The sequence below is a fragment of the Piliocolobus tephrosceles genome, chromosome 14 (genome assembly GCF_002776525.5).
Source record: "Piliocolobus tephrosceles isolate RC106 chromosome 14, ASM277652v3, whole genome shotgun sequence".
Classification (NCBI taxonomy): Eukaryota; Metazoa; Chordata; class Mammalia; order Primates; family Cercopithecidae; genus Piliocolobus; species Piliocolobus tephrosceles.
The window spans coordinates 99998272-100022414 of record NC_045447.1 but is presented as its reverse complement, the minus strand read 5'-3'; the positions used below and the strand labels follow the sequence as shown (position 1 = coordinate 100022414).

Sequence of the window (24143 nt, the reverse complement as noted above, 5' to 3'; positions counted from 1 at the left end):
TAGTCCCAGCTGCTCAGGAGGCTGAGGTGAGAGGATTGCTTGAGCCCAGGAGGTCGAGGCTGCAGTAAGCTATGATCACACCACTGCACTCCAGTCTAGACAACAGAGCAAGACCCCATCTCAAAAAAAAAGAAAAAAAAAAAATACAAGATATATGAAATTTGTCAGATGCAGCTAAAATAGTGTGCATAGGGCAAGTTTTAGATTTAAATGCTTAAATTCAAAAAGAAAGGTCTTCAGTGACCTAAAGGTCCACCTCAAAAAGCTGCAAACAAAACTGGGTCAAAGACCTAAATATAAAAGTTAAAAACTCTGAAACTCCCAGAAGAAAACCTGGGGAAAAACCTTTTCAGAAAGGATTTCTTAAAATACTACAAGCATAAACCATATCAATAAAGAAGAACATTAAGAAATTAAACTTTATCGAATTCTAAAACTGCAGCTCTTCAGAAAAAACATCACCAAATAAAAAGGCAAGCTACCCAGTTGAGAAAAATCTTGAATACATACATCCAACCAAGACACAATCACTACGCCTAATATTTTCAAAGTGTTTTCTGTGGAAGACTAGTTCAGTCTGTCAACAAATCTTTACTGAGCAGTTACCATGGCCAGGCACTAACAGTTCTGGGGGTTACTGTTAAAAGTGGTGAACAGGGCCAGGCATGGTGGCTCCTGCCTGTAATCCCAGCACTTTGGGAGGCCAAGGTGGGTGGATCACCTGAGGTCAGGAGTTCGAGACCAGCCTGGCCAACATGGTGAAACCCCATCTCTACTAAAAAAAATATATAAGAATTAGCCGGGCATGGTGGCAGGCACCTGTAATCCCAGCTACTTGGGAGGCTGAGGCAAGAGAATTGCTTCAACCCAGAAGGTAGAGGTTGCAGTGAGCCAAGATCGTGCCACTGTTCTCCAGCCTGGGCGACAGAGTGAGACTCTGCCTCAGAAAAAAAAAAAAAGGAAGTGGTGAACAAAACACAATCCTTGCCCTCGAATTTATACATCCACTGGGGGCAAGAGACTAATAAATATATGTGCAGTGGTGGTACTTTCTCTGAGGAAAAATAAACCAGGGTAAGGAGGACAGAGAATGATAAATGTGGAGCTCCTTAGAGAAAACGTTTGAGCAGAGCTGAATAAAGTGAGGGAGAATGAGTCATACTCTGTGTCACTTTGTTAGGGGGAAGAGCATTTTAAGCAGAGGGAATACCAGGTGTCATCTCTGAGTCAAGAAGATAGAAGAGTCAGAGAAGTAGAAAAGGGCCAGGTTACTCAGGCCCTGGAAAGGAATGCATGAGTGATTAGAAGGATCACTCTTCTAAACCAATGAAGTAGCCCATTTGGTATAAAAATACATTTGGGAAATGTGATGTCACATCCATACTCCATCGCATATTATTTTGTTCATTAACCTGTTTTTTGTTTGTTTGTTTGTTTTTTTGTTTTTGTTTTGAGATGGAATTTCGCTCTTGTTGCCCAGGCTGGAGTGCAATGGCACCATTTAGGCTCACCACAACCTCTGCCTCCCAGGTTCAAGCGATTCTCCTGCCTCAGCCTCCCGAGTAGCTGGGATTACAGGCATGCGCCACCACGCCCAGCTAATCTTGTATATTTCGTAGAGACAGGATTTCTCCATGTTGGTCAGGCTGATCTCGAACTCCCAACCTCAGGTGATCCGCCCACTTCGGCCTCCCAAAGTGCTGGGATTACAGGCGTGAGCCACCACGCCTGGCCTGTTCATTAACCTGTTTTAAAGGCTGTGATGAATCCCATCATACAATGAAGAAACCTGTTCAGCTCTGTTTGACATTTCACGAGCCTTTTCAGCCAGACCATTAATGTTCTTTTGCATTAACATTCATTAATAGCACATAAAATTTACTTTGAAAATGTCCAGCATAACTAGAATTAATAGTATTTAAAATTATTTTCTAATTAACTGGATCTAGTTCTTGTAATTTTCATTTTCTAGCAATATAGTTGTATTTATTAAGCAGTTACTATGTGCTGTATGCTATAAGCAGATACTACCTCTATCTGAGTGCCTTATGGTCATTTTTTTAATATCATAACCATCCCATGAAGGAAGTCCTAGTATTACCCTTTTCAAAGGAACCTGAGGCCTACAGAGACTAAGTACCTTACCCAAGATCGTACAGCTAGTATATGAAGGAGCTGAGATTTGGGACCAGGCAGTTTTACTTCAGAACCGTCATGACGTCAGCCACTAGGCCATTTTGCCTACTCTTAGAATATTTACTGAGGAATTATTTCACAAAGTCACCATTCCTTTAGCAAATCAAAGCCTTGTTTTTTACTTTTAAAAATATTTTTAAATGTATAGATGCTAATTATATCTTTTGTATTTTTGATGAACTCTTTGAGTATTTTTTTTATTCTAAGATTAGTAGGCTATGTTTGATATACAATTATTTCTATCTTATTTTAGCATGTGTCTAATTTTTCCTAGATTGAAGGATTCTCATTAAGCAAACTGGGGAATTTCAACCTTAAAGACATTGAAACAGATGTTGTGATCTGGGAATATACAGACAGTGCTGCAGGGGATACAGACACAGCCAAAGAGGCACCGAGAGAAACACCCATTAAAAGGGGACAGGTCTGTTCTCGTTTGTTTCTAGTTGTCAATTTCAATTGCCAATTGTGAAGTTTGTGGATTAGTCAGCCTTGTCTTCTTTCCTTAACTATCTTAACTATTTCATGGCTCTTTCGTTTGCCAGTCTATTTAGTACCTTGAATCAACAAGTAATGAGAAAAGGTTTAAAAAAAAGTTAGATCACTAAATCCACAGTTACTTATGTCGTTTCTTTGTGCCAGGTCCTTTGAAAGAGACTCAAAATTCAAAGGTAAATCCGTATCTATCCACAAAGAGCTTAATCTTAGGTGGTATTATGAGGTTTAAATGTATGAAAGGTTAACTAGTTTTCAGTTACTAAAATTACAGTGAATGCATATATGATTTAATGTACTGGTCCCATACTGTTGGGGGTGGGCAAGGGAATTTATGCACAAGAGAAGAATAGCCATTAGAATTTCAAACAAAAATCTCTGCAATGTCATGATCCTAGTAATAAAATAAGATTCTCTCCCAATAGGTGAAAGACCCCTGATCTTCCCATTATCTTTTGGGGTAAATTGACAGTAATATCCACAAAATTCTTGGATTCGAATCCCAGCTCTATACAAACAAGTCATGTCACTCCTCCAGTTCATGTTTTACTCATGCCTAAAATGAGGAGTTAGTGGTGAATCAGATTTTCCAGTTGTGTTTTCTAGAATCCTTGAATACTGGGAGGAGGAGGAGAGTGGTGGTTCCACCCTACCCCTGCTGCCACCAGAACCACTTTTATCTGTTTCTTATTTGGAGTCTCTGTAGTGGAGAAGAGTATAGGCTGTGGAGCCAGAATATGTGAATTTGTATCCCAGCTCTCCCACTTCCCAGCTGTGTGTCCTTGGGCAAGTGACTTAGCCTTTCTGTGCACCAGTTTCCTCCCTACTCATGGGGATAATATTGGTACCCTCTCATAGGGTTACTTACAGAATGCTTAACTCAGTGCCAAGCATGTGGTGAGCACTCAGTAAATGTTAGCTGCTATTCTTACTTTATTTGAAAACGAAAATGTTCTCTGCTTTAAAGAAAACCAGTTTAAGTTCCTGTAGTCTAGCTATTTCAAAGGTCTCTCCAGTTTCATGTTACGGTATTATCAAGTCGTTTCAGTGAGATGCTTAAAAATCCTTTGTAATGCTGCTATGGATAAAGAGGTAAAATGGAATAATGCTTAAAATTTCTGGGGGGTTTATTTGTGTCCTCAAACTGTAGTGTTTGGGACCTAAACAACTTCCATTTTTCATCAGTTCTGCCTTGTAAAACCACCAGATGACTTTATATTACTTGACAGAACCTTTGTGGTTGAAAAAAATATACCACTGGTTTTGAAGTTTAATAAAGTATGATTGGAGACAAATTTGTGCACCTTGGAGGAAATTACTTTTCTTCGGTGTGAATTGTAGGAAAAGTTATTGCTGTAAATCCATTTAATGCTTTATTTTTACATTTTTGTGTTATTTGGAAAGATTAATCGTGCTGCCACTTCTGAAATACAGTGAGCTCCAGACACTGTGGGGTTGCATACGGTGTGCACTGTACTGAGATCAGGAGACACTGAGACATTGTTCTCATTCGGCCACTACCGGGCAGTGCAACCTTCTGACAAGCCATGGGCACTCGTGGGGCTGCAGTTCCTTCTCTTGTCATGTACAGGAGTTGAGCTAGATTACCTCTTAAGAGCATCTTACAGTTGTGACGTTGTGTTTCAGTGATATATGGATTTCTTGTACTTAACAAGGCTATACCTACGTGAAAAAATACAGAGAGCAACCAAGTCTGCCAGATGCTTTCCCTTGTTTCTGATTTAATCCTCATAACTATCCTGTGTTATAGGTGGTATCATCCCTACTCTGCAGATAATGATAGCGACCATTTTTTGAACACTGTGTGCCAGGCACTGTGCTAAGCACTTTACAGACACTATCTCACTCAGTCCTCCCAACAACCCTATGAGGTGGGTACTGTTATCCCCATTTTTCAGATGAGGAAACCCAGGCTTAGACAGATTATAGACCTTGACCCGGATCATACACGGCTAGTACATGGCAGAGTTTGGATTTCAAATCTCAGCTTGTCCCAATCCAAAGCCAGTTCTCTTAGCCACTGTGTTGTGCTACCAGTCTGAGAATGAAGAAGCTAAGTCACAGAGCAATTAAGAGATATGACGTGGCAGAATCTCTATTTGGGCCCGTATTTTCCCCTATCCTAAGTAATATGTACTTTCTAATATATCACAGTTGTGTTCCAACTTGTCAGAAGTCTGTAACTGTAAAACCAGTGTCAATTTCTGATGGCAAGAGTTATTTGACTTTAAAAATCAGTTGCCACTGACAGAGTCAGTGTGCTTATGTAGCTTCTCAGGGCAGTGAGAGGAGTGTTTTTCCTTTTTCTCTATGCCTTTAGCTACTGTCCATTTTTGTGTGTCTGTGACTATCAAGGTGCCTCCAGCAGCAGTAACAGGAAGAGTTCAGTGCTGAGAATATTAGCAACCTATGCACAGTCCTCTCCACCTGTTACTAACAGTTCAAAATTAGGAGCGCTGTCTGGTTAAATAAAACCCATCTTGTCTATTCCTGTGATAATGACTGGATTATAGCATACTCTAATCCTAATAATGCAGTGAAGTAATGCTGTTTTACCACAAACAAAATAGAAGTTAGGATTGATTTATCTAGATGAATAAATATCAGGCTTATATCTTTGTTAAGGTTTTCCAGATATTTAAAATTTGATACTTGAATGATCTTTAATTTTCCAGATTGTACTTGCATCTGAAATAACCTGTGTGTTTCTCTTTGCTATTAATAGGTGTCATTAATATTGGATATGAAACACCAGCCTTCAGTACCAGTTGGGCAGCTCTGGGTGGAATTGCTGCGATTCTATGCTTTAGAATTTAATGTGGCTGATTTAGTGATAAGTATTCGTGTCAAAGAATTGATATCTCGGGAATTGAAGGATTGGCCCAAAAAGCGCATTGCCATTGAAGGTATCTCAAAATGTTTACCTTATCCCCCCCGACTCTTTTTTTTAAAGGGACCAGTCTAACAGCATGCTTTTTATTTCAGTCTCGTTTCAGCTCCCACAAGTAAGGTAGGCCTGCCCTCAAAGGGAAATAAATAGTTAGAATCTTGCATGTGTTACTGTGGGTCATTTCAAGGAATCAAACTGTTTTCACCCTGGGTTTTTAAAGTATAAACAACTTGAATAATGGCTGGCTGAGTCCTTGCTTTCTTTGTAGATTGCTTAACCACTTAAATGCCTCAAGTATGTTTTTCACAGTGATGTGTAAATCCCCCTTTCCTCTTTACCATTCTCACCTCTAGATTTTTTAATTCAGTCCATTTGTGGATTGTTGAAGTTGTTTAGTTTTGCAAAGGTGAGGACGATACTTTTTCTCGTCAAAAATGTCATTCTCCATTGGATTCCTCTCCAGTAGAGAGAATGAGTAGTTATTTTTGACATATCTACAGTAACATTTAGAACTTATTCATAAAAACACATTTTTAGTGAAGGCTCGTTTAACTGAAATCACTTTATCAAAGACACACTGATGTGCCCTGTAGATACCATTAAATGAACTAGCTCTTCTCAGCTTTGCAAAGTCAGGAGGTTGAAACCCCTCTAGAAATCTTAATTCTCCTCCTTTAAATAATTTAAAGAACCTCCTAAATGGAATTCTCTTGTTTTTGCTTGATTTTTTTTCAAGCTTTATGTTGCATAAGAGGGTTTTTTGCATTTTGCATAAATTCTGTGTGCAATCATGGGGATCTCACATTTTTAAACCCTCCCCTGCAGTTTCTGTGGCTCAGCTCTTCTGGCCAATTGCCTAACCTGCTGGAGTTCTAGGGGAGGAGAAAAGATTGAGAGAAGTGGTGTCTCCTCCTGGTGCCTCCCTCTCGCCCCTGAAATTCAGTCCAGCCAATTCAGTGATGGGGCTTCCCAGGGCAGAAGAGTGGAGGTAAGCTCGATAAACCGCAGGGCCTGACTGAGTGGGGAGGCAGAGCACTCAGCAGCAGAGCCTTGTGGGAAGATCTTCCTTCCCAAGGGCCTGAGAGCCACGCTGATAACACCTTTTCTACCTCCACAGTCACAGAGCACAGTAGGGAGAAGGGGTACTAGTTCTGAACAGAATGGCTTCCCTTCATAGAGCAGATGTTTCAGAAAATATTGCTTTTTGTTCTTAAACTCTATTTTCTTACTCCCCACCCCCAGTTTTTTTTTTTTTTTTTTTTTTAAGCCTATAAAATACAAGATAAATTTTACTGTTGTTTGTTGTCTGTTTTTATCTGCAGCAGGCTAAGTTTTAAAACATGAAATACAGTAGTATATGAAGAGATGGATTTTTTCTTTCTTTCTTTTTTTTTTTTTATTACAGATCCCTACTCTGTTAAAAGAAATGTGGCAAGAACCCTAAATAGTCAACCTGTGTTTGAATATATACTTCACTGTTTAAGGACAACATACAAGTATTTTGCTCTTCCACACAAAGTTACAAAATCCAGCCTTCCAAAGCCTCTGAATGCAGTTACATGTGTTTCAGAAGTAATAAATCATGATCCAGATGTGCAAACAAAAGATGATAAGCTTAAAAACTCAGTTTTGGCTCAAGGTCCTGGTGCTACCAGTTCAGCTGCAAATACCTGTAAGGTACAGCTACTTACTCTTAAAGAGACTGCTGAAAGCTTTGGAAGTCCACCAACAGAAGAAATGGGAAATGAGCACATCAGGGTCCACCCTGAAAACTCAGACTGTATCCGAGCAGATGTTAACTGTGATGATTACAAGGATGATAAAGTACACCATCAAGAAACAGGAAGGAAAAACGAGAAAGAGAAAGTTGGTAGGAAGGGCAAGCATCTGTTGGCTGTTGATCAGAAACGTGGAGGGCATGTTGTCTGTGGCAGCACACATCATAATGAGTCAGAGATCTCTTTGGATTTAGAAGGCTTCCAATATCCTACAGCCAAAGAGTGTGAGGGACTTGCTACTTTAGATAACAAGGCTGATCTTGATGGAGAAATTGTAGAAGGTACTGAGGAACTAGAAGGCTCTCTAAACCACTTTACCCACTCAGTACAGGGCCAGATTTCAGAAATGATTCCCTCTGATGAAGAGGAGGAGGAAGACGAAGAAGAGGAGGAGGAAGAAGAACCTAGACTCACCGTTAACCAAAGGGAAGATGAAGATGGCATGGCTAATGAAGATGAATTAGACAACACCTACACGGGATCAGGGGATGAGGATGCCCTATCTGAAGAGGATGATGAGTTAGGCGACCCTGCTAAGTATGAAGACATGAAAGAATGTGGAAAACATGTAGAAGGAGCTCTCCTAGTGGAACTTAATAAAATAAGTCTTAAGGAAGAAAATGTATGTGAAGAAAATTCACCTGTGGATCAGTCTGATTTTTTTTATGAATTCAGTAAACTTATCTTCACCAAAGGAAAGGTAATCAGTACCACCACTAGTCATATATGGAACTAGGAGACTTTAATAAGGAATTTGAATGCATTTAATTTCAATTTTTATATACTAGGTGTTGTTCTGTTTTGGTAGTGTTTAACAAGTTGGCCTTTCATTCTGATATGACTGCTCGCTCTCCTTTCCTCCTTAAGACTCATGAGAATTAGCAGAGGAAGGGAATGCTATTAGTAGTGAAAATAACTACCTCTTTCTCCTAATGATACCATAGGATGTCCCCAACTCTCAGATCATTTGAGTGGACGCATGTTACATTTTCATTTCCTTTGGAAAGTGAATAGGAGACTATGTACTTTTAAAACATGATTCCAGACTCCTTTATTTGGCAAATAAAGTGTTAAGTCTTGTTTTACTTTGCCATATTCCTGCAGTCTCCTACGGTAGTGTGCAGTTTATGCAAACGAGAGGGTCATCTAAAGAAGGACTGTCCTGAAGACTTCAAAAGAATCCAGCTAGAACCTCTGCCACCGTTAACACCCAAGTTTTTAAATATCTTAGATCAAGTCTGTATCCAGTGTTATAGTAAGTTATTCACATTTCTTTTGATTTGTCAAAATATTAAATTGACATTTAGTCGAGTCTTTAGAATCACTATCCTATTTAGGTCTCTAAACATTAATAGGGAACAAGTCTGTTCCATTCTCCATTGTATCCACAAGTGTTCCATGTCATGTCTGTTCTGTTTGGGACATGCAATAATTGTCAAGGAAAGATGAGGAAAGATGCAGGGAGGATCTTTTTTATTTTTTATTTTTTTAATGTTTTGAGACAGGATCTCACTCTGTCACCCAGGCTGGAGTGTAGCAGAGCAGTCGTGAGTCACTGCAGCCTCGACCTCCCAGACTAAAGCGATCCTCTCACCTCAGCCTCCCAAGTAGCTGAGAGCACAGATGCATGCCACTATGCCTGACTAATGTTTTCATTATTTGTAGAGACACAGTTTCCCTGTGTTACCTAGGCTAAGTCTTGAACTCCTGGGCTCAAGCAAGTGGAGGATCTTTTATTTTTCTTTTAATGTCAAGTGTCTTCTGTATTTTCTTTTATTAACAGCAGAGTTGTTGCATCAAGATACATAGCAATCACAGCAGGTTGCTTTTTTTGGAGGGTGATAGGGAGACAGGGTCTTGCTCTGTCCACCAGACTGGAATGCTGTGGTGTGGCATCAGCTCTCCACAGCCTCTGACTCCTGGGTTCAAGCAATTCTTCTGCCTCAGCCACTCAAGTAGCTGGTATTACAGGCATGCATCACCACACCCAGCTTATTCTTATACTTTTTGTAGATACAGGGTTTCACCATGTTGGTCAGGCTGGTCTCAAACTCCTGACCTCAAGTGATTCACACAGCTCCATCTCCCAAAGAGCTAGGATTACAGACTTGAGCCATGGCACCCGACCAGCAGGTTTCTCTTTAAAGCTTAGTATTAAATATTAAATATCTTTCCCCATTTAAATTTTCCATTACTCTGCCAAGAAAAAAAAATTTTTTTTTTTTTTGTTTTGAGACGAAGTCTAGCCCTGTCACCCAGGCTGGAGTGCAGTGGTGCGATCGCAGCTCACTGCAGCCTCCGCCTCCTGGGTTCAAGCAGTTCTCCTGCCTCAGCCTCCTGAGTAGCTGGGATTACAGTCATGCACCACCATGCCTGGCTAATTTTTTTTTTTTTTAAGTAGAGCTCGTGTTTCACCATATTGGCTAGGCAGGTCTCAAATTCCTGACCTCCAGTAATCCGCTCGCCTCGACCTCCCAAAGTGCTGGGATTACAGGCGTGAGCCACTGTGCCCGGCCAAAGTTTAAAATTGAAGTTACTTGAAGCCTGGACACACTTCCCTGGCTAGCTGGGCTATGTAAAGGTTGGTGGCGTTATTCCTCCTGCTGTGTAAGCAGATCCAGGCCCCAGAAAGAAGGGACCAGGTTATATAATAGTTTTTGAAAAGTTTGCTACAAAAATGGATGGCCAGGATACAAAGTAAGGATGAGGATAAGGGAGGGACATTTTCTTCCAGAAAAAAGATATTTTCTGAAGAGTCTCAGTTCATAATTTTCCCAAAATGGTTGGAAGAGAGGGTAGAATCTCAATATGAATTTCAAAATGCTGTCTCTGTGAGGGGCCAAAAGTTGCCTTACTGAGGATCTTTGTAGGTCTTAAAATTAGAGTACTAGCATTTCCCAACTGGCATCCTTTTTCTAGATGCAGTGAATAGTATTTCATCACCAGAAGTATACCCAGGCCAAGTAGGGAATAATGCTACACGCTCCCTTCTCTCTTAGGGACGGTCGATCTCCTTTAGAGATTTCCAGGACACATTAGCGTAATGAAGGTATCTGAGAAATATTATTTCTAAAATTTGAACATAGAATACTTTTTGAGTAACACTAATTAATAGCCTACATAACAGCCCTTTAAGGAACACGAGTTTGGGGAAGCATTGGTGTAGAGAGGCTTAAAGTTTTACAAAAAGAAAACATTTAAAGGAGAGATGTTCAGCTGCTTAAAATGAAGGAGCTTGTTTCACATGGCTTCATCATAAGGTGTTCGTTCACCTGTGCCAGAAGACACGTGCTCTTAACCACGTGTCTAAGTGCTTTTTTTTTTTTTTGAAACCTTTTTTTTTTTTGGATATTATGAGCTGTGAAAAAACTAGGTTCCCCTTAGGGAAAAAAAAATACATGCAAATGCTCACAAACTTTTAAATTCCCACTTTAATGGGGTAGGGATCCCTGAAGGCCCTTTCTGTAACCCTGGTGTCTTTCAGGAAACCCAGGTGGAGATCCCTGTTTAAATTACTTTCCATTTCAACAGCACTTCTTAGATTCTTTAAAAAGGGATATTTTAAATTTTACATTACTGTTAAAAAATTAGCCAGGTATGGTGGTACATGCCTGTAGTCCCAGCTACTCGGGAGGCTGAGGTGGGAGGATGGCTTGAGCCTGGGAGGCAGAGGTTGCAGTGAGCTAAGATCACACTACTTCACTGCAGCCTGGCCAGCAGGGCCAGACCTCGTCTCAAAAATAAAAAACAAATTTTACCTTGTTAATGCTGTCTACTGAGAAGATACAACAATTTAGGAATTTTAAAATTTAAGCTTATAAGTTTTATTTTCTAAAAAATAATTTTTTTCAGCTTTTTCTAAGAGCGTCAACAGTCTTATTTTGTCAATATGTCTGTTTATCTTTAAACAGAGGATTTTTCTCCAACAATTATAGAAGAACAGGCTCGTGAACATATTCGGCAAAACCTAGAAAGTTTCATAAGACAAGACTTTCCAGGTAAATGATTTATTTTTTATTTTTAAGAAAAGTAGTGTGACTTTTCTTCCAAGTGAGTTCTTGTGTTATAAGCACACTGATTTTGAGAATCAGGGTTTCCGTTGTTTTGTGATATACCCAGGATGGTCCTTGGTCTGCCAAATCCTTGTTTACCAACAGAAACAGTGTAGGGTTTATTCTAGCGAGTGCCTAGTGAATTTCATTGAATGTTGTGTTTAGAGTCAAAGTTAAGCTTACATTATTAAATGTGTTGAGGTGATCTAACATTTTCCTTGAAATGTCTTTGCATTTAAGAATAAAGAAGCACCTGGTAATCTTTCTTGCCATATACAGCTTGTATGTAAGGGAAGCTTTGAGAGAAAAAGATTTTAGAATAAATGCCCAGTTAATCAGAGAGCATAAGTGTGAGATTAACATAGGATAGTTAAACAACTGGGTATGTTTGATTCATGAGAGGGCCATTTTGATCAAAAATGAAATGTACTCAGGTAATTAGTTATTACTTTTCATATATCCCTAACAGGAACTAAATTGAGCCTGTTTGGCTCCTCCAAAAATGGATTTGGGTTCAAACAGAGTGACCTTGACGTCTGTATGACAATTAATGGACTTGAAACTGCTGAGGTACAGTGACCACATAAAACTTCCATTTGCTGTGGCAGTGTGATTTAACCAATCTAGACTGACATTACAGCTTGGTGTTTTCCAAATTGATCAGGGCATACCATATAGAGTGTGCTGTTTGGCACAGTCTGTGGCCAGATACATTGAGAAGCTTAGGAAGGTTGTGAGGAGTAGAAAGGTTATACTTTCACCCCGTAGCAAAAAGTGGATTGGAAAGTGATGCCTGGGAATTCTACATAGCCAAACCAATCTCTCCAGTGTCCCATTGGCTTGGCTACTGTGCTGACTTGGATCACACACCCACATAAGGTTATTACCAGACAGGCAGTGTGGTAAATGATAAGAGTACTTAACCTTATAGTCCAGAGACCTGGATTTGAGACAAACTTGGTTTCATCAGTACCTAAACATGTGGTCTTTGGTAAATAATCGATAAAGTATAATATCTATTCCTCCTGCCTCTGCTAATTTTTGTACACATTATCATGGATCATGTAGGTCAGGAGTCAGCAAATGATGGCCCTTGGGCTAACTTCACCCCCCACTGCCTGTTTTTGTAAATAAAGTTTTATTGGAACAGAATCACACCCATTCACAAATGTAATGTCTATGGCTGCTTTCACTTTGTAAGTGCAGAGTTTAGTAGTTGTAAGAGACCATATGGCACGCAAAGCAAAACAAGCTTGCCAGCCCCTGGGATATCTGAAGGCATTTATAAAATATAAAATGCTATATAAAGGTATAAAGTCTGGGAAGTGCTGAGTCCCTGTTCTTTTAAATCCTTAACAGAAGTCCAAATGCTAGATATCCAAATGAATGATGCTGCTGTTGCTGAAGACTTTTTTGTATCTTTTCTTAGTTTCAAGTCTTTCTATTTTGAGGATGTATCTGATTTGGGAAAATAGTCAAAAGTGATCTAGCCTGAATTTGAATGAAGTATATAAGCAAGATTGGCTCAACATATGGAATGACCCTATCATACATCCTCAAGGTTTATTTATTTATTTACTTTTTTACATAAACTAGTTTTGAGAGCATTTCTAAAGTAACATTCTGAGTATGTTCTGGGATTTTTATAACCATCAAAAAGGCATATGTTGATAGAGTCAGCCCAAATGTTTTAAAGAATGATTTATTTGAGATACTATTTGTATTTGCTGTATGACTTTAGTTATATACATTATAATTCTGGCTAGTCCTGTAGGGAAATAATTTGAGCTTAATCACTCTCCACAGCAATTCATCAACTCTTAAACTATAATGAAGGTCTACTTAGAACAAATGAGCTAGGGCACAGAAGCCTCCTCTTAGCTATTCTGGGACATGGGGTACATCCGAGTAATATTATGTGGAGGGGAAGAAATGAAGGTCCTCAGCCATGGTTCAGAGACTTTTTTGGAAGCCCTGGGTCCATAGACTTCCTGACTGAGTTTAGCCTTTGTTGCACACCCAAAAATAATTAGGAAGTAGTGTATTTAGTGGTGTTTGTGCCCTCAGGATATTTCCTGTGAATACTGACTCTAATACTCAACTAGAAAGGAAAAATATATATATAGACTGACTTGAAATTACATTATTTCTGAAGGTTATGGAAACTATAGCCAGTTTCAGAACCTGTCTTCCAGTTTTGGTTAAGTTCTTTGTGCCTTCTTTGTTGCAGGGATTGGACTGTGTCAGAACTATTGAAGAATTAGCAAGAGTCCTCAGAAAACATTCAGGTACCTCTGTAGACTTTTTCTAAAAATATTTCTGACTTTTAATTAGTGTTTTATATAGTCTTCCCTCAGTATCCATGGTGTATTAGTTCCAGGCCCACCCATCACCCCTCACCCCTCCCTTCCCCAGCAGATAAAAAAAATCCCTAGATGCTCAAGTTCCTTATATAAAATGGCAGATATACCTAATGTAAATGACGAGTTAATGGGTGCAGCACACCAATATGGCACATGTATACATGTGTAACAAACGTTGTGCACATGTACCCTAGAAAAAGTATAATAAAAATAAAATAAAATAAAATGGCATAGTATTTGCATATAGCCTATATACATCCTTCCATATACTTTTAGTCATCCCTGGGTTACTTCTAACATCTAATACAGTGTAAATACTATATAAATAGTGTTATGCTGTATTTTTTATTTGTCTTATTTTTTATTGTTATATCGTTAGTTTTTTTTATTAGTTGCTTTTTTCCCTCAAATATTTTTGGTTTGTGTTTGATTGGATATGGGGATGCAAGACCGACAGACATAAAAGGCCAATTGTATTTAGAGTTTACTGATGCCATGAAGCAGTATAGTAGCTCATTCATAGAATAATTGCAATATTAATGTCTTTTTAAAATCTTTTATGCCTAAGTATGAAAGACTGAGGAATTGGTGATAATTTATGTGCATATTGTTGCCTAGCTCAGTTTTATTTCAAGACAAAGCCTACACCAGACAGGCAAGAAAGTCTGTAAATTCTTTTCCTTTGTTGGCATTGTGTAAGTCAAAGTGTGGGAGTTGCCGATGGTGTGAAGTGTCAAGGAAGGCACCCCAGACTGGGCTTGTGGGTTGAATTTGCAGCTGTTTTGCTCAATAAGCTGTGTGTGACCGTGAACAAGTCCTTCACTTGAAGTGATCTCTTTTTTTAAGAAATTGGATCTTGCTAGGTTGTCCAGGCTAGTCTCTGAACTCCTGGACTCAAGTGATCCTCCTGCCTTGGCCTCCCAAAGTGCTGGGATTACAGGTGTGAGCCACTATGCCTGGCCTGATCTCTTTTTTTCATTGATAAATTGAGAAAACTGAACTGGGTAATTTCTAGAGTATTTACAGCTATAAATGTATAGATTTTGTAAACCATGCACAGAATTGAAATGCTGTTAACATATCCTTTTGTTGTCATGGCAGCTGTGGATACCGTTAACAGTGAAAAATCTTCTTTTAAAATGTAGTTCAGCAAACTTCTGTGCTAAGAACTGAGAATGAAAGTGAACAATATATGGCCCCTGTCCTCAGGAACTTAAAATCCATGGTCTGTCCATGAAAAGTTTTTGTACATTTTGGTTAGGAACAGACTTTAAGTCACAGCATGAACATGCCCTGACACCTAGACACACACATACTTTTCTTTGGTCATTGAAGTAAACATTTCCCTTAACTTGGGAATTCCACCTCTAAAGATCATGTGTTTTGTTTTGTTTTGTTTTGTTTTGAAGGTCGTGCAAAGAAACTAAAGTACTAAGTTAGCATGACTATTAATTTTTTAGTATTGAGCTAGATTTATAACTTTGTGTTTTGAAATAATTTAATTTCACATTTAAAGGAAAGCAGCAAAAGTTGCATAAAGAGTTCCACTTATAGCTTTTATTCAGATCCACCAATTAACATTTTCCATATTTGATTCATCATTCCATCTTTTGCTTGCTCTCAATTTCTTCCTGTACCGTTTGAGATTAAGCTGCAGACATTATGTCCTTTCCCCTAAATACCTCAGTATATATTTCCTAAGAAGGAACAATGTTAAAAACAGATCATTTTTAGATTAGAAATGACTTAGGCACACAGATGATGTATAATAATAATGGAATGCAGATTGCGTGGAACAAGAATTTCATAACAACTAGAGAGCTACGGTTAAAACTTCGTAGCTTTCAAACAGTCTCCCCAGGTATTTTATTGGGTGCCTCCAATGTGCACAGCACTGTGTTGGATACTTAGGGATGGTGGAAAAGTTAAAAAATCTGTATGTTTTTCTTTTGAAAGCTTCCATATCTTAAGAGGTAAGGTAATCTTCCAAACTATGTAACAGTGTAAGGTAATATTCAGTTAAATAACTTCTAAGAAGAGAGAATGTGGGAAAGAGTTGCACAGGGGAGGTTGATGGAAGAGATGAAGGTTGCTCTGATCTCGGATGATGGTGAATACAATTTGAAAAGGATGGGAAAAGAAATCATTTCTAAGTGCATAGATGTGAATGTGAGACTGTGGGATATTTTGGAGAGCAGTGAGAAGATTGGTACATTTGGAGATTTTCAAATGGGAAATACTAGGAAATAAGGTGAAGTCGGTAGATATTTGGAAACACTGGAGTTTCTTCAGGAGGGAAAGGACCCAATGAAAGCATAACATAAGGTTTTTAGGCAGCTGGTGTGGTGTTTTAGGGAAAGTATAATCTAGATGACAGGGCAGCAGGACCTCAGCCAGGGTGCCGCTGGTACTAACAGGAAAACGATATGAGAGATTCCAAGTGGGAAAATTTCCTAGATTTGGTACCTACAAGTAGGAAGTAAGGACTGAGGTTGATATCTGGGTATTTGAGAACCAGGAATATTTGCAGAGAACCACCTGTGTGGAAGTGTTTAGTTTGCCATGAGCATATAATCTCCAAGAGTTAACATTCCAGAAAGCAATGAGAAATATGGGGTTGCCAGTCAGAATTGAAGATGAAAGTAAAACTGTTTTTTGCGTTGAAAGCCTTGGAGAAAAAGAGAGAGATTGAGAGAAAGAGACTAGACAGAAATTAAGAAAAGAGACTGAAAAGGAACTGGGAAGATATGCTGTGAATAAATCCTAGACTCGGAAGTGTTATAATGATCAACAGTGTCAAATTCCAGAATGGGAAGGATATGAAGAAAAGGGCCCCTGTCTAATTTAGAGGTGGGATAGCAAATACTAGGTGGAGGTTCTGGAATCAGACTCTGGTTTTAAATTCTGTCTCCCCATTGCTGGCTGTGCAATCCCAGAAAGTCACTCAGCTTTATAACAAGCACTCAGTTCCTCATCTCTAAAGTGGAAATAACAATTCTATGGCATTTAAGTTTAAGAACGATAATACATTAAAGTGCAAAGCCTAGCATATTCTAAGTATTCAGCAAAATGAGCTTCCTTGCCCCCTTTCCCCATCAGATTAAGTTTCATTTCCTCTGTCTGCCACACAGATTTTTTTCCTGAAATGTCTTCTACCTACTTATTTTGTCCTGTGTTCTATGATATGATTACTATGTATCTGCTTTCTAGAAAGCAGGTACTTAGCTCTCTCAGTAGAAACTCAAACTCTGACCTCTCAGAATGAGCTTATCTTTCCCTTTACTGCTTCCCTTCAGCAGCAACCAACTCCATTAATCTGCCCTTCCTTCTGAATCCTCTTTCATGGTTGTTGATATTGGCATCCTTGGAATCAACAAAACGGGTGAAATGATAAATAGCCTGACCCACACTAGGTTCAGTATAAGTTAGGAGTCAATCTTACCTAGATTTGAATTCCAGCTCCACAATTTACCAGCTGCATATTCCTAAGCTTGTGAATCTTTCTGGGTCTCTGTTTCCTCATCTTACAGATGAGGGTGATAAACCTAAGGATGTAATGTTTGTAAAGGAGTCTTACATATCCCTATCACACATTAGGTGCTCAGGAAGTGGTAGCGCTTACTCTTAAAGCCCTGATCCTCTCTTACTAGCTCTTGCTCCCCACCCAGTTACAGATGCTCTCAAACATGCCTTGCTGCTTCTGTGTATTCCCATGCCACCATGAAAATTCACACCCAGTTATTTTTCATAAGTGGTCACACTGCCTCTATTCCTGGTGCCTCCAGTCTGTCCACTGCCAGGGGTATTGTCTAACTAGATATGGTCAGTGATTCCTCCCAACTTAGATCAGTTCATCGGCTCCTCTTTGATTCTAAGGATAATTCTTAGCAAAATGTGTATGTTCTGTAGTGGGGCCCTTCCCAGTTTCTCCACCATCTCCTATGCCTCATATTCCATTCCCTCATGTTTATTCTGTAACCTGTACAATTCTCTGGAACTTCCCTGAACATACCATTCTATTTCAGGCATCTACGCTTTTTGTGTACAGTTTGCCTTGCCTGGTAAATTCCCTCAACTGCCACTATTTTCGCTGGGTTTTCTCTCTTTTTCAAAGCTTAGCTCAGGCAATTTCCTCTCTCCTATTGAAATTAACTCCTATTAACTTCATAACTTCTAGCTTTAAGGTGAGTAATTTGTTTGGAGGATGATTGTCCCTTAGGCTTTTCTCCAAATTAGATACAGTCACATGGAGAGAATAGGTGGGAACCACATAGTTCAGACTCTGTAGTAGTTTCCTCTGTTTTGGTATTTGACTGACAGCCGTATACACATGCATGTACACACATGCACACATGTGTACATACGACCCAGTAAGTTCCCAGAGGGGAGTGACTGAGTCTTGTAGTTCTAGTATCAATGTGTTTAATAAATGTAAACTTTGCCAGACTAATCTTCCCAGATGTTTGTTAATAATGGAATTCTTTGATGAGTCCTAATGAATGCAGTGAAACAGGCCAAAGTTAGGTTTACACCTAACTTAATATTGAAACATTAACATAAGAGTGAGTTATATCTCCAGCTGCTGTATTTAATGATAACATTTTATTTCTCAACTTAGGTCTGAGAAACATCTTACCTATTACAACAGCAAAGGTGCCAATTGTGAAGTTCTTCCATTTGAGAAGTGGTCTGGAAGTAGATATCAGTTTGTATAACACATTGGTAAGGTTTTTTTCAGGCTTTTTGTTTAGAGAGATAAAGGGAACAAATGTCACACCTTGCAGAAACCTCAAGTTAAAGAAGACATTCATTTCATCTTAGTCAATCTTTCAAGAGTTGTTATGCTTACTTGCTGTGAACCTGGCAGTGTTCTGAGGCTGAGAATTCAAAGATAATTCAGATATGTTTCAGGGATTATAGGACTTGTCTGACCCTTTGGGGGTGTTTTTGCAGAGAGATCTTATGTCTACTGAAAGGGAACTGGTTGTTTATTTTGCCAGCCCTTATTTTCTAGATGTTCAGACCAAGGACATACAAGAGCCATGAGGTCAGATGTTACTTATAATTCTTTATTATTGTCTAGTAAGTTAATGATGATTGTCTTTAGGGAAAAAAAGAAAAGGTTAATTTCAGTTGAAATGTCTTCTTCCTAAAATGAATCACACTGTAAACCTATTTAGAATATTCCAGCTTAAAATCTTTTCATCTAGGCTCGCCTGGTGGCTCATGCTTATAGTCCCAGCACTTTGGGAGGCTGATGGGGGAGGATCACTTGAGCCCAGGAGTTCATGACCAGCCTGGGCAACATAGTGAGATTGCATCTCCATTATTTAAAACAACCACCACAAAAACAAAACAAAACAAAAAAACCCTTTACACTTCATTGTTAGTCTTATAGTGTTATTTCCTTTTAACAGGCCCTTCATAACACAAGGCTTTTATCTGCTTATTCCGCCATTGATCCCAGAGTGAAGTATTTGTGCTATACCATGAAAGTATTTACAAAGGTGAGTATGCTTCCTATTGTGACTTATCAGGAAATTTCATTGCATCTTTAAATACTGTTGAAAACATAAATCTATTTTTTAATGAACTATAGTCATGTGAAATGCATCATGTAGCTATTTGGGAGACCCTATGAAGAAAGCTAAAATTTTGTTCTGAATTTTATACAATGACCTGAACTTGCGTGTAGCCAACTGTCCACTGCTTTGCTAGGTTGGATTGGTTTTGCCTTTGAAAATGTGATTTTTATGTTAGTCCTCAACATATGCACTTTACTTTTAGTGATAATAGAATGGATGCAAAGTTAGCAGAAAACAGACTTTTCCTTTGTTCTTTGTTTTCCTTTTTTGTTTTCCTTCCGTCTAGATGTGTGATATTGGTGATGCATCTAGAGGCAGCTTATCATCATATGCATATACTCTTATGGTGCTATATTTTCTGCAGCAGAGGAATCCACCGGTCATTCCTGTCCTTCAAGAGGTATTAGTGAATGAAATTGTATTTCTTCTCTGGAAAACTGGGTGCTCTCTGAGCCTTTCTCCTCCTCTAAAATTCTGTGGTTCTGTAGTTAATTTTTTACCTATTTTCCTAGAAGTTTTTGTATCAATGCATTAAGTTTGTAATCCATACTAATAGTTTAAAAATTAATTTCAGATATACAAAGGTGAAAAGAAACCTGAAATATTTGTTGATGGCTGGAATATTTATTTTTTTGATCAAATAGATGAACTGGTACGTATTTTAAGAGTAAAGATTTTCCTATATCTTTGACTAAAAATTAGCTATACTACAGTGTAGATGGCCAACAACTATTTTATTGCTTGTTTTATTTATTTATCTTATGATAGTAAAAAAAAATTGTGTTTACAGATGTTTTCTTTGATGTGAAAATATTTTTACTAAGCCAAGTGAATTTCTAGGGACTATATTTAGTATTTCTTTAATGCCTAATAATTCCAAGTGGTTAAGTAACTTTATTCCAAGTGAATGAATATTTGTTCTATGGTTTTTGTACCCAGAGTTTAGAAAGACTTTCACTGAACTAAAGAGATCTAATAACCTACGTATCACCAAGGCTCTTAGAATCTATTTCTGGATCCTCCGACTAACGTGTTCTGAGACGACACTGAAAACTCTGAGCTCTTCTATCTCCAAGTCGTAGAGTAAAGATTAAAAGTTGTATAATGGAGCTCTAGTTAATTAGAAATACATCCAAATTTACTCCCAAAGATACAAATGAATATTGATATTAACACTTCACTAAAGACCATGGTATCCCTTGTTCCCTTCTATTTCTAGCCTGCCTATTGGCCAGAATGTGGAAAAAATACCGAATCTGTCGGGCAGCTATGGTTGGGCCTTCTTCGTTTCTACACGGAGGAATTTGATTTTAAAGAACACGTTATTAGCATCAGGAGAAAAAGTCTGCTTACAACTTTTAAGAAACAGTGGACCTCAAAATACATTGTTATTGAAGGTACGAATACAATTAAACTTGAAGTTGAATGGACTATAGGGCTTGAACTGTAAGGACATTGTTCTTCCTCCTTGCAGAGCTCTTCTAGCTGCTTGGTGTGTGCAGTGCCCCAGTCTCATTGTCCATACCAGGCCAACTTGTCTCTTTCCAGCCTAAAGATTTGTTTTTAAATGACTGAAGCCATTTCACCATGACAAATTTTTTACTATTGTTGGACACATAACATACTGAAGAATAAGGCAGCAGTAGTGGTAAGACAGCTTCAAGAAAGTGGGACTTTTACAACCTTCCTGTTCGGGAGTTTGAAGAGTGCCACTAAGTGAATTTTCAAGATCTTCATTCGCTATTGATGGAGTTCACCTATAAGTAATTGTATATAAATTTTGACATTTATTTTGACCATATAGAAGCCTTTTCTTCTTCTATTTTTTTATTTTTTGAGATGGAATTTCACTCTTGTTGCCCAGGCTGGAGTACAGTAACGCTATCTCAGCTCACTGCAACCTCCGCCTCCCAGGTTCAAGCAATTCTCCTGCCTCAGCCACCTGAGTAGCTGGGATTACAGGCGCCCTCCACCACAACCAGCTAAATTTTTGTACTTCTAATAGAGATGGAGTTTCACCATGTTGGCCAGGCTGGTCTTGAACTCCTGACCTCAGGTGATCACCCACCTCGGCCTCCCAAAGTGCTGAGATTACAGGCGTGAGCCACTGCGCCTGGCCGCCTTTTCTTTTTCTGTTACAGGTAGTGATCTATTGGAGCCATTGATGCTAATAGTTGATTGTTTATTTCCAATTTGTAGGATTCTTATTTTGAGACAAAATGGAATTTAAATGCTTAGTTGAGAAATGACCTAATAAATATTTTTTTAAATTTTAATGATATTTTAAAATTTTAAAATATATTTGTATCACAAAAATAATATGGACTATTCTAAGTTGTGGTTTTATTATTATTTCTGCATATTGGCAGTATTAAGATACAGTGAACTTTTGTAAAATGAAATTCAGATCACCATGGGTTACAAATACAGTTTTGATTTTTTAAAATCTCATGTGTCAAACACATAGAACTTTTGACTTACTCCTTCTCGTTATCACTGCAGTTCTTATCATCTGTCACTTATTAAGGTATTCCTTTTTTTTTTCTTAAGACAGTTTCGCTCTGTCTTCCAGGCTGGAGTACAATGGCGCTGTCTTGGCTCACTGCAACCTCCACCTCCCTGGTTCAAGTGATTCTCGTGCCTCAGCCTCCCGAGTAGCTGGGATTACAGGCATGCACCACCATGCCTGGCTAATTTTTTTTGTATTTTTAGTAGAGACGGGGTTTCACCTTGTTAGCTAGGCTAGTTTCAAACTACTGACCTCAGGTGATCCTCCCACTTCTGCCTCCCAAGGTGCTGGGATTACAGGTGTGAGCCACTGCACCCAGCCTATTAATTCTTTTTTAAGTTTTGAAGGTTATTATCTTTTGCCTCTAATTTTTACGTTACTTTCAGACAAGCTGTTAGTAATAGGCTAAACTAAAAAGAAGACTTCATTCATAATCATATAACCAGCTATTTTAGAATTGAGGCATTTTAGTGGTGATAGTAGTCATTTGCTTTTGTTTTTGTGGGGGACGGAGTCTCACTGTGTCGCCCAGGCTGGAGTGTAATGGCGGGATCTCAGGTCACTGCATCCTTTGCCTCCTGGGTTCACATTCCTGGGTTCTCCTGTCATCAGCCTCCAGAGTAGCTGGGACTACAGGCACATGCCACCATGCCTGGCTGATTTTTGTATTTTTAGTAGAGACAGTGTTTCACCATGTTGGCCAGTCTGGTCTCGAACTCTTGACCTCAGGTGATTAGCCCACCTCAGCCTCCCAAAGTGCTGGGATTACAGGCGTGAGCCACAGCACCCAACCAGTAGTAGTTTCTTTAACTGCACGGTAGCTAATATTGTAGTATCTCCACTACACCAAGCAAATAACCAAAAATACACATACACATATAAAAATTACTTGAAGAAAGAATGACCAAACTGATGAAGGTAACCTTCTCATAGCAGTGATTATTGCAGGGTTAAGCTGAAGGAAGAGTCCTATACTTCGATAAACTTAGTCTCAATCTCAATATGCTACACCTGTTACTGTTCACTAGCAGCGTAACTGGCTAGTGGAAGATGCCTCTTTTTACTTTTTTACTTCTCTGTGTATACTATATCCATAGTCCTTCATTTTCTCAGTAAGAGGATTCCCGAAAAAAGGTCATCGCTTTTTTCTCTTTGCCTTCTTGAATATTGTTTTAGGGATGTAAAAAATAGAAGTTAGATATCTACACATAATGTCTAAATTATGAATCATTATGGGTGTATATTATTTTAGATCACTTATAAAACAGTATTTGGATTTAGAAATAGTGCTTTTAACCCCATTTATTTCATGAGATAGTTTATTCAGACCTCTCATACATCTTTGACATTAGCACTGTTTTCATCATTCCTACCATTTTCTGGGTTATTTAACAAACAGTATTCCAAAATACATCATATATACAGCTATCTAAGATGTTTGAGATGCAGACATAGAAGATCAAATGAGAGTCTGTATTAAGCTTTTACTGGAAATTGCATCCCGAGATCCAGGTAGCCAATGGCATGCCACTGGGACAGATGTATATTTCTGTGTGTTTTATCTTATAAGTGTGTTTTGTAATCTCCATGATGAATTATTTTCTAAAGTGATCTTTAAGAAACTTGTTACATAGTGGGAACATTTAGTGCTAAAATGTTTTAAATGTATTTATAACTTCTATATACTTCCAAAACTAGTGTCATTAAGTAGTATCAGGCTAATGTGTCTTCTGCAAACAGTATTTTGTTCAAAAATAGGCAGCCGGTCATAACATAAAGAGCTTTATAATGATTTAAATATAAAGCAGTACCCTCTATTCTGATGAACACTGTAGTGCAAAAACTTGCCTTATGTTTAGGAATAGGTATTGCTTAGCTTTATTACAACTTTTAAGCTCATTTAACAGGTGTCATTTAAAACTTTTTTTTGCACTTCTTTTCTATGATGTGAATTTAAAACTTATTAATGATAAGCAAAGTAGATGATATCCTTGTCTTGTTTTATGAACTTATTGCATGAATAGTGGCATTTTCTATATGATTACCTTATTTGCTCTTAAATTTTTTTGCCTAGATCCCTTTGATTTGAATCATAATCTTGGAGCTGGATTATCAAGGAAAAGTAAGTTACTTCATTCGTCAATTTTATTTTTTATTTTACTTATTTATTTACTTTTATAATAGAGACAGGGTCTTGCTTTTGTTGCCCAGGCTGGTCTCAAACTCCTGGGCTCAAGCGATCCTCCTACCCCAG

General features: G+C 38.4%; 1 protein-coding gene across 8 annotated transcripts in view; it reads left to right on the top strand.

Moving 5' to 3' along the window:
• Positions 1-24143, top strand: part of TUT7 (terminal uridylyl transferase 7) — a 64782-nt gene that overhangs the window by 23278 nt on the left and 17361 nt on the right. For 7 of the 8 annotated variants that reach the window (XR_002735169.2, XM_023229546.1, XM_023229549.2 and 4 more), the window contains exons 11-23: positions 2471-2620; positions 5438-5618; positions 7008-8080; positions 8485-8635; positions 11292-11378; positions 11902-12002; positions 13663-13720; positions 18414-18517; positions 19213-19302; positions 19667-19780; positions 19955-20032; positions 20600-20777; positions 23964-24011. Coding sequence is in view for 7 of the 8 variants with exons in the window: in XM_023229546.1 (XP_023085314.1) it covers positions 2471-2620; positions 5438-5618; positions 7008-8080; positions 8485-8635; positions 11292-11378; positions 11902-12002; positions 13663-13720; positions 18414-18517; positions 19213-19302; positions 19667-19780; positions 19955-20032; positions 20600-20777; positions 23964-24011 (2413 nt within the window). In the remaining variant the exon portion in view is untranslated. Of the gene's footprint in view, positions 1-2470; positions 2621-5437; positions 5619-6427; positions 6591-7007; positions 8081-8484; positions 8636-11291; positions 11379-11901; positions 12003-13662; positions 13721-18413; positions 18518-19212; positions 19303-19666; positions 19781-19954; positions 20033-20599; positions 20778-23963; positions 24012-24143 lie in introns of all 8 variants that reach the window. The other variant, XM_023229551.2, reaches the window with a different exon arrangement.